At 26.9% G+C, this 12,006-nt stretch overlaps 1 protein-coding gene across 1 annotated transcript; it reads left to right on the forward strand.

Annotated features, from left to right (window-relative positions):
- The first annotated feature begins 497 nt into the window (after positions 1-497).
- Positions 498-2,100, forward strand: LOC112708120 (uncharacterized). Its single transcript, XM_025760262.3, has one exon. The coding sequence runs from the start codon at positions 905-907 to the stop codon at positions 1,859-1,861; it is 957 nt and encodes a 318-aa protein (XP_025616047.1). The 5' UTR covers positions 498-904; the 3' UTR covers positions 1,862-2,100.
- The last annotated feature ends 9,906 nt before the right edge of the window (positions 2,101-12,006 follow it).

Here is a 12,006-nt window from a genome sequence, read left to right on the forward strand (position 1 = left end):
ATTATTTTATTATTTTTTAATTTTATTCTTAATCACATTATTTTATTTCTAAATAAATTTATTTTTTATTAAGAACAAAATTAAAAAAAATTAAATAATAATTTATCATAAAAAAATTAAAATTATTGAAGAAAAAATTAAAATTTATTAAAAATTAAAATTATTGAAATTATTGAAAAAAGTTTTTTTACTTTTTAATAAATTTTAATTTTTTTCAATAATTTTAATTTTTATAATAAATAATTATTTAATTTATTTTTTAATTTATTTTTATTTAAAAATAAATTTATTTAAAAAAATAATATAATTAAAAATAAATTAAAGAAATAATTAAAAACTAAATTTTAACATTTATTTAAATAGACGATAATTATTTTACCAACTCAAAATTTTTTTTTGGTGACTTCAGTATTTTTTTGTGACTATTTTACCAACTCAAATTAATATTTCCAATACTATTTTAATAGTTTTTTTTTTTATTGGTATTTCTTACTTGGATAGGCGAAGAAAATTGTGATAGTTGACCAGAATGCATGCTAGTCAACCCAAGGAAAAGACGTTTGGGCCTTGAAGTTGAAGCTTCTCGTAATAATTTCCGCACACAAAACACACACCTGATTTCCATCACTCACTCCCACGCTGCTCTTCACACTCTTCTCGCCCAAAAAAAAAAAGAAACAAAAAATCACTTCCACTTCTTCTTCTTCTTTTACTTCTTCTCTGTTCTCCTCTGTTCTCTTAACCCGTCAACCTCACTTCAAAGTTCGCCCCCACACACACACAATTATAAATAATTATTAAATAAAAATAAATACGAAAATATACTTTTAATTTTTAATTTTTTTTTTGCACTTTCTCTGTGCTCTGCGGCGTCGTTTTTTCGGGAGGACACTACACTTGAATTATGGCGGAGAATATCCCGGCGCCGGAGGCTCAGGTCAACGGCGGAGGAACGCTTCCTCCGGCGAACCCCTCCGAGCAACTAATCGCATCGAAGCGCCAGAGAAGGCCAAGTGTCCGATTGGGCGATATCGGAGGAGACCAACACTACGATACGCACCCTCGACGGAGCACCAAGCCATGGCGGATCCCCTTCGACGGCCACCACCAACACCACCACCTCCGCAAGGACAATCCAGGTAAACCCTCCAAAACTCGTCCTTTAACCAATTTGAGCTCCGGTGGCGGCGCCGCAGAGTTCGGCGAAACCCTAGAGGGCGAAGAGCGCGAAGGGAACATCGATAGCGTTGTGATTGGTAGCTGGAAGGTGAAGGATTCCAAGAAACGAGGAGCGAAGAGGGTTAGATCGAACTGGGTTTCGAGAATCGACGACGGCACCAGCGTCGGCGGTGGCGGTGGCGGTGGCTCTGGCGGTGGAGATGGAGAAGGAGAAGATAAGTATAGTGGCGGCGAGGATGTCGACGACGGGTATCGGGATTTCGATGTGGAGAATACAGAGAGCCCTTTGAAGGATCAAAGCCCTTTGAATTCAATGGAGAATCTGGATTTTCAGGGTAATAGGAGGAACATTAGGGTTAGGGTTTCAGAGGGTGCAAGGGAGCACCTTGATGGGGTTGAACTTTCTGGGCCTTCGGACAATAACGGTATTGTTAGGGAAAATAATAATAGGAATGGGAGAGGAAGGTATATTGGTGACGGTAATGGTGTAGATGGTGTTAGAGTTTGGCTCAATGGGTTAGGGTTAGGTAGGTATGCACCTGTGTTTGAAATTCATGAGGTGGATGATGAGGTTCTTCCATTGTTGACTCTTGAGGATCTCAAAGATATGGGGATCAATGCTGTTGGGTCAAGAAGGAAAATGTACTCTGCAATTCAGAAGCTTGGAAAAGGGTTCTCCTGAGTTTTCTTTTTTTATTATCTTTTCTTTTTAGATTTAATTTCTTTTTGGTTTATATCATGTACCATGAGAGAATTCTCAGCCATTGCAAAAGAAAATTAAGATGCATGTCTGAACTATGAGTTATAGAGTATGTTCTTCCTTCTTACATAACTTATGATTAGGCCCCCTTCACATGTTATTTGTTCAAAGCATGCTTTTCACATGTTCAAAGTATATATGGCTCTGCTAATTTTGTTGAATAGTGGTTCTGTTTTTTACCTAAATCAAGTGATTCTGGGTAATGATTCTAAGGAAGAAAGTACTAGTAATCTTACAGGGGATGTGGGGAAAGATTTTGCACACACGTGACAACAAAAAGGAATTCCGGTTTGATTTCTCCATTCTATCCAAATCTTCTATACTTCTATGTTGGTACTCATTTTGTATTTGTAGATGTGACAATATTTTGAGTCTGGAAGAGCTATACCTGGGGAATCAGTCAAAGACAATTTTGTTTCCTTAGCATAATGATTCAAGGTAATATTCTTTGGTTAATTTAGCTGTATCAACTTTATTATCGACTTTGCAGATTCGAGCGTAGTTTGCCATGCTTTTATACCATTATGAATTCCGTCCCCTTTAACTAAGTTAATATTGTTTGTCTGAATTCTTAGCGACTGTTTTTTGATGTTGGATCCTAAGCTATTTTTGTCATTAAGTGTATGGATTTGATATGATACAAGAATAAGTACATTGCAATTGTCTTATCTTTTCCTAAAGGAGTGCATATTCCACTGTTTAGTTAGTGTTATGATGTTGACGTTGTTGCTAGACAGAGATCTTGTCTTAAGCATAAAGTATTCTTATGGTTCTTGTTTTCATAGTTGATAGTGTATTGTTTTGCTAGGGAGAATGAGTTATGTAACCAAATGCTAGTGAGTTACTATAGTTAATGCCTCTTGAAGTTTGAGCCCCCCCTCCCTTTCCCCCTTTTCTCTCTTCTCTGGTTTTTCTGCTTTGTCCATTTTTGGGTTAACAATGTTGTGAAGCCATCTTTAGGTGGTGGTTAAATTTGGTAAAAGATTATTAAAGTTGAAGTATGCTCATTAAAAGGGTGGATGTTTGCTAAAGGAATAACATGTTTTCCTAATCATTATGCAAGGAAGAAATGAGGGTTGTACATCCATGACAAAGCATACCCTTGTTTCTTTTTGTGTCACCAAACATCCCCTTACGATACTTTCTCTCCTACAATGCACGTTGGATTTCTGCTAGTGGGGCCGAGGGAATTTTCTGTGATTAGTTCCATTTTAAGTCCTTATAAGTTTTTAATTAAGTCCCTAATTTCACCAACCATTATAAATGAAATATTCCATTAATATTTCCTTGCCCCAATTATATGTATCTAACATATGTTGATGCAATAGTCCATGTATTTTTATCTACATATCACTCTCATTATTTATTTTTCTTGTCTCTAATTTTATTCTTGATTTTTCTTAAAGTTGGAAACGGGGGATTGTTTGCTTGGTTTATTGGATTGGTTATGAGAGAGATTAAAAAATATTCATAAAATTTCTATCTAATATATATACGTATATTTTGTTGGATGAAAGTAGGGAGTTGGTTGAAAACTTTTAAACTATAATCATTCAATTGAGAAGATTGATTGTTCGGTGATTGCATTAAGGGAATGCAAGCACATTGTAGCTAGGTAGATGAAGAATTACATTATGTTGCTCCAATGTTCCTGGAATTTACTCAAGTCAGAAATAAAGAGCGAAAACTAGACTATCTTTGATATTGTCAAGTATGGTGATTTGTGTCTTCAATCATATTATTCATTTTCCGTGTGTTGATCTTTTTTTTTTTTGGTAATTAGGAGAAAGTATTGTTTTTATTTCTAACATTTAGTCTAAATCCTAATTTTATCTTTAACTATTGAAACATTTTATTTTTACTTCAAATATTTTATTTCATCCTATTTTAGTCTTTTGATCAAACTTAATTTTTTTCCAAAAATATTATTTTTTCTTATATTGTTATCTTTTTTTTCTCTCTTATTATATTCTGTCATCTTTACTCTTAAATTACTATAATCATTACTATGACCACTACAATTGCAATTTTTGCTGCTATCTAGAAGAAAATCATAATAGAAGAAATGGTGTTTTGGGGGAAAAAAAATTTAATTCTGATCAAAGAGTTAAAATAAGACAAAATAAGTTGTTTGGGACAAAAATAATATGTTTCAAACTATAGGGATGAATTTAAGACTTAATCTAAACGTTAAGAACTAAAATACTATTTTACTCTTTTTATATTATGGGACAATAATCCACAATCACTATTCTGGTCAATGTATCAACTAATATTGGTAATTCTAATAATGAAATCATTTATGAACATCAATTCAACAGAGTTTTAAGCATAATCAGATCACAGTTAGTAGAGAATAGAGATGAGGTTTTCAGGCTTAAACATCTTTATCAATTGCAAAAGTTTTGTCTATATGGGTAAAAGAAAGACAGTATTTTCAGTTCCGATAAACACAATAATTGATTAAACGTAAACAAGGGAAAAAGTGTCTTAGCAAAACAGATGTAATTCAATTTTCCTTATAAAGAGGTGCGATTTATCCAACAATAGAGATCATTAACCTTTTATATATATATATAAAACAATAGAGGTGCAATTTTCCTTATATATATATATAAAAATGAAACTCAATTCTCATCCCACTTAACAAGTTTTTATTGAAGAATGTTTTATAAAACTAACTGCTTTATTGAAAGTTCATGCCCTATGCATGGCAGTTCCTTAGAGGACATATTTAATGTTAGTTTTGTTGTAAGATTATCTAATATTAAATATGTATTTTTTAAAAAATATATTAGAAATTGAATTTTGATACAATTTTTTGCAGGCATATTTAATATAATTTTTTGCAAGCATGATTAAAAAAATGAGATATTATTATCCTTAAAATTTAGTGATTTTTTGTTAAGTATATATTTTTTGTAATTTTTTTGTTAACAACTAATAATACTTTTAAAAAATCACAAAAAAATATATACTTAGAAAAAAATCACCAAATTTTAAGAATAATAATATCTCATTTTTTTAATTATGCTTGCAAAAAATCACATCAAAATTCAATCTCTACGAATTTTTTGAAAATATATATTTATTGGTAAATATTTTTGCTGCATTTTTTGTCAATAATAAAATTTGAATGTATTTTTGTTGGTGGCTTTTGAATCATTCGAGAGAATTTTTGATAGTTAACCCTATTCATTATTTGTACCACCTACTTTTTGGTATCTATTAATAAAACACCTATTAAATTTAAATATTTAGCTAGCTAATAATAAGTGCCCTAGCGTTAAATGTAGACGGATTTTGTTAGAGGAATAAAAATCTTAAATTTAAAAGTAGAGAAATTAAATGAATAAAGATAACTGGAAAAAAAAATTAAAATATCATCAAATAATAGTAAATTAGGAGTAGACTGTACACCCGGAAAAAACTATGACTACACCCATTTATATTTTAAAAAAGGAAAAATATTATTGCTATCTAGATTTTTAGGTGTTAAATGATGTATTATTGCTCCCCCATAAGATGCTATGGTGGTTGATCCATGCATATTTAATATTCTTTTCCAATAAAAACAAAAGATTTTTACTATAATCATTATGAATTTAATTAAATGTTATGTAATGGTGATAGTGTAAAAGAACTTTAATTTACATGTACATATATACTATTGTATATTGAATTAAACGTTGTGTATAGTTTTTAATATGAAAAACATATACATAATTAAATACTTGTACATACATAACTTAATAATAATAATAATAATAATAATAATAATAATAATAATAATAATAATAATAATAATAATATAACATTACATATATAGATTTAGAGTGGTATATATATAAGAAGAAGAGTGAAGAAGGACTTACATGTAAGATAAGAGACAGTCAACAAGCCAAGGATACCTGCCAGCCATTAAACCTAAAATGGGTTCACTCATTTTTCTATATATATTCTGATATAGAAGATAAAAGAAAAATGCTAATTTAGTAATAAAAAAAAAACTAGAAATAACATAAATGGGCTCAAATTAAAGGTGGATATGGCTAGGCAAGTCATCCTTGGCTAATAAACATGACTCTTCATCTACATACAAGACCCCTTCTCTTCCTTTCAATTGATGAACTCTTTCTTATGAACAAACCCCCTATTTATAGCCACCATCATATACTTGAATACAATGTGCCACATAAAATGAAAAGAGTACAATATTGGTATATGTTGTGACATATTCCTTGTTAACAATATTAATTAATTAATTAATTAATTATTAGTTAATAATTAAATTAATCTTTAAAAGATTTTATTAATTAAATCGGTTCTTCAAAAATTAACTTTTTTTTAATTAGACATGTATATTGTCAATTAGACATATCAGGTATTATGTATGTTGTCGAGTAACATTTTACAACATCAATCGTTGACGGTAATTGTTAATGTAGTAACTGAAAAACAAATATTTTAATTGAAAAATTTTTTCAATGACAAATTTAAAAGAATGATTTGTTTTTTAAAGACTAATTTAACTATTAACCATATTATTATTATATGTCAACTATATATATTGCCATCATCCATATATAAATTCTCTTTGCTTGATTTTGTGAGTGTCAACACTAAATAGCCAGAGAAAGAGATTACTACTTTTTAAGAATATGTTCTGAAATATAGGATGGACCATTATTGTATTCATATATAAATCTCATTTTATATATTCAATTTATTGATTATTAAATATATATATATATATATATATATATATATATATATATATATATATATATATGCTAGGTGTTGCCATTCTAAGCAATCATAGCCATTTGAAAATGGCAAAGTCAACTGCTTCAGTTCCTTCAAGAGTTTTTCATGTTGATGAACCAACTTGCACTGAATCTGTTCGCTTTGACATTCAACCTTTAGTTTCTTCAATTTATTTTTTTCATATATGAAATCAATGTCTTCTCTACTTGATTGTTAAGTTTTGTCTTGTAATTCATTTTCACTTTATGAAAAATTTTTTATTTTTTTTTTACCAAAAATACAGAGACTTGAACCCACAACCTCATAAATGAGTATGGGAAGATTATGCAATTTGAACTATAACTTGTTAGCAATTATTTTTCATCTTGATAAAAAGACACGGGCTAATTTAATTTTTATAACTATTATAAAAAGAAATTTGTACACATTTAATTATGAATTTCTACGTAATTCTTTAACGAATATATAAGATGAAAGAATTAAATTTTATTTAATTAATATTAGTTAATTTTTAATTGTAAAATCTCTCACTTTTTTAAAAATTTATAATTTATAATTTAGGATTGAGGGTTTAAGATTTAAATTTTATAATTTAAAATTAAAAAAATAATTTAAAAAAATAACTGATATTAACTAAAAAATTGTTAAAAAAAATTGACTTCCTAATTGATTTTTTCTTTAATATCCAAAAAAATTAATAAAGTACTGATGGCCCGGAAGATTTAATAAAATTTAATGTGCAAAAAAAAGTATTCGATGGTGTACTTGTTCACAACCAATGTAACTCTTTATTCTTTGACTATTAATTATACAATTTTTAATAAAATAGATATAAAAAAAGTCAATTAAAAATTTAAAATAGACGAGTTGCCTCAAAATTGTGGTCACTCACAAATTTTTCAACTGTTGGGATTGCAAAGAACCAAGCTCTGAATATGAGTTACATGCATTATTCCAAGCTTCACTCTTAAGAGAGTATACACGAGGTATCAAACTAGTGTAAATTTCGAAATTGATATATTTTTTTTGAATAATCACTTCAATATTTATTATTATGTTAGTTCTTAAACCCACAAACTATAAAACATTTTTTTGTTTTGTAAATTTGTTGATTAGAATAGAAATTAAAATATTTTTTGTGAATTCAGAAAGGTTAACTAACTAATAAACAAAGATTACGGATTGAAATGATTACTTAATCAATAAAAATTCTACTAGTCAACTAATGTAATTGCTTAATTCAAGTGCATAAGGTTGTACAAAAATCATTATTATGTTATCAGTCAATTTTTTTTCCCCATAGTGTGAGTATAATTTTACTTGCCAAAGTTAATTAAATGCTTGATGTAAGTTTAAACCCACTACACAAGTAATTTACGAAGCATGGATACTTTTTTGAATTGATGTGTCGCACACATTTCAGATACGATACTCATTGATATTTATTCAACATGTGTGTTTTTTGTGTCCAATTATGTCTTAATAAAAAAAATTTCGGATACACTTGGATACATCTAAATACTATTACATATCAGCGTGTCCAGCCTTATTTTTAATATATATTCTTAAAATAAATTTAGAAATACTATATATTATTAACTATTAAAATAAAAAATATTTTAAATATTTTATATAATTAAAAAAATATTAAAAATTAATTTATATTTTAATATTAATAAAATAGTAAAATATCATTATAATTTATCAAAAAATTTTAAATTTACGTGTTCACATATTTCGTGTCGTGTCGCGTCAAATATCCATATCAGTGTCTGTGCTTCATAACAAATAATTAGTCCAAGCATCAGTCCCTAACATAGTCTCTGTTTAATCACAGGTAAAGGTTTGTAAATAAAATATTATTTTTTAAGAATTTAATTTTAATAATTATTAGTATAAAGTAGTTTTATACATGTATCTAATTACGTAATAACACATTAATAAAATAACTATCTTTTACATTGACCACTTAAGTGGTCATCCAAAAAATGAATATAATTGTACGACTGTGTAAAATGTTTTACACTATCAGTGCATCAAAATTAAATATTTTTTTAATTGCTAAAAATATAATGGGATTATCGTTTGTGAGGCTAACATAGTGTCTTCATTTTGTAGTCTTCTTTATTATCAGGGTGTGCAAACTCCAAAGTGCTATAAATGTTTTAAATGGAAAGATTTTTATTTCAAAATTGCTAGGTTTTTATCTTTACTATTGTGTCTTATCTCTAGTTTATGTGCGTTATATTTATTATAAATTATTGCCTGAAATAAGTGTTTGTAATTTTGTATAGTGTCTTTTTTTTTCTTTTTTTTTTCAAGAATTTAACTACTGATAATGATTAACATTTTGAAACTGCCTCCGAATTTAGTATTATTGTCTATTTAGTTTTTTCTTATACTGATATTAAAATTTAATCAATATGATGTAAAAAAAAATATAGTTAAAAAGGTAAAAATTACTATAATTTATCAACTATTTTTTTAAAAAATCTCATGTAGAAAATTGTGACTCACTGCATTAAAAAATCACATTAAAATTGTGGCATTTTCAAGTCATTATTTTTTAAATTAGTGAATAAAATAGTGACGATTATAAACCGCTATAAATTTCAATTGTGGTGTAGTGATTAGGGTTTAGAATGAGTAACAAGAGATACTAGTAAAATTCTGCCAAGAACTTAAATATGATCCTAATAGATTTTTTCATAACTAAACATAATACGTGTACTACAAAAAATAATAGTTAATGACATACATTTGGGACAACAAATTAAACAACAAATATTTTTTCGTTACTAAATCATTATTATTAGCTTTTGGAGGTTTTATATTATTAAAATAATATTTTGTGGTCTACAATAATAATAGTTCGCTAATTAATTTCTAGTTTAATCTCATATGTTGATGACAATAAATCCTTAATGGACACATTAGAAAAAGTTATATATATATATTTAAATAATTAATTTATTCATCTATTTAAATAAATATTAGAATTTAAATCTTGTTTTATATATATTTATTGATTAATAATAAATTAAAAAAAAATTAGATTTACAACGAATTAATTATTATTTTATTAGTCTATTGAAGTAAAAAAACCATAAAAGAACTATAATAATTGTAAAGCAACACCTTCTTTTACTTATATATATAGATCAAGTACATCTATAACAAAAGAACTTTAAAAATTTAGGGTTTAAATAGGATTTAGGATTTAAGATTTCGGGTATCCATATCATCTTCATCCAACTTTTTGAATTTCCCATGAGTTTGAAGCAAATTATTTTTGCTACTTTTGCTTTTCTTCCAATTCCACATTTCATGAATCAACATTTTCTGAGAACTCACATGATGATTTGATTTCATTTCCATACAAGGCATCTTTGATTAGTCACCGTACTTGATCATCGAAGCTGAGACCAAAACAATAAAAAAAAAGGTGACGATGATATCAACCTGCACCACAAGAAAAAGTTGGAACAAAAATTGTTGGATGATGATATGAAGAAAAAGTTGGATTATTAAAACCGCCCTAAATCTTAAAAAAAAAACCGTCGTAAATTCTCGGTTTTTTTTAGTGATAAGAAGATCTAATTATGGTATAAAATTATTGCTGATTTTAATTATTCGTATATATATATATATATATATATATATATATATATATATATATATATATATATATATATATATATATTGTCTCTTGCAATTATGTTATGGATTTGTTTCTACGCTATTCTTGTACAAATGTTTAGTATAATACAAAAAAAAAAAACAACAAGAATATATATACTAATAATAATATTAATAATAATAACTTGCAAAAATTATTTGAGAAAAAATCTTGGTCGCTAGCCATTTTATTTTATATTGATCCAGTAGTCTGATATTTTAAGTACAACAACCAACAACATAATATTTTAGTCAATATTTTTAAGTATTATTAACTAATCCTAACTAAAAACAATAAATTCTACTAACCTTTTAATATTATCCAAATTACTTTTTCCTAAAAGCCAATAATTTATTATGATTTAACCCTCTAATTAATTATTAATTGAAAAAAAGGTTACAACAGAAAAGAATAAATTAAAAAAAAAAAGAGAAGATGGTGCAAATTATATTCAACAAAAAGTTTCCATAAAAAATCATTTACCCAATGAAATTAAGATCATTTATACTAGCTAGATGCATCTCTAAACCTAATAATAAGAAGAGTGAAGAAGGTGTTGCATGTAAGATAAGAGACAGTCAAGCAGCCAAAGATACCTGCCAGCCATTGAACCAAAACAAGGGACTCCAAATCTTTTTTCATTATTCCTTCAGAGTCCCAAGAATAATGGTTATAGCTAGGCAAGTCATCCTTGGCTATTAGACATGACTCTTCATCTACATATAACACCCCTTCTCTTCCCTTTCTCAATTCTCTTTTGCTTTACATTTCAATCATCCAACCCTCTATTTATACCCCATCATCATATCTACACATGCATACAAATTATAATCTTGTCACTTTAAATAAAAAGAGCATCATATTTTGGTATATGTTGTCACATATTCTCTTTATTATATATTAATTAATATCAGAGAAATATTAAAGGATCAACACTTTTCATTAATATTAGTCAATATTTTAAGTCAATAGTTTATTTTTATACTATTAGAATTTAGGATTTAGAATACTATTCAAAATTAGTTAGATGTTAATTAAAAATAATAAATTTTAAGTTAAAGTATATTTTTTATTTTTAAAATTTATTAAAAAATTTTATAAATTTTAAATTTTATTTTATTTTAATTTTATTGAAAAAATATTTTATTTGTATTAAATATACCATTAACAGTTATTTTTAAAAAGTTTATAACCAATTAAATAAAAACTTTACAAGGATAACTTTTAATATAAGTTAGTTAAATACAAAGCTCTATCAGTAACTCTTAATTGTCAAGCATTATTACTGGATTACTTTTAAGCTTTTTGAAAATTTATTTTTTTAGAATATATTTAATGCAAACTGAAAATTTTTGAAATAAAATTAAAATAATATAAAATTTATGAATATTTTTTTAAAATTTTTAGCAAAATTTAAAAATATATATATTTTATCAAAAATTTTATTGGTCACATACCATTTCTCTTAATATTATTATAGGATGACAATTATTGGCCACATGCATGTGCATATTAATTCTCTTTTTCCAACTGCAAAATGCAAGCTAGCTTGACTTGGATTGTTTTAAGAATATGTTCTCATGATAACCAGGATGGACCATTAATTGGATGATAATCTCAT

The sequence above is a fragment of the Arachis hypogaea genome, chromosome 8, assembly GCF_003086295.3.
Source record: "Arachis hypogaea cultivar Tifrunner chromosome 8, arahy.Tifrunner.gnm2.J5K5, whole genome shotgun sequence".
In the NCBI taxonomy this organism is placed as follows: Eukaryota; Viridiplantae; Streptophyta; class Magnoliopsida; order Fabales; family Fabaceae; genus Arachis; species Arachis hypogaea.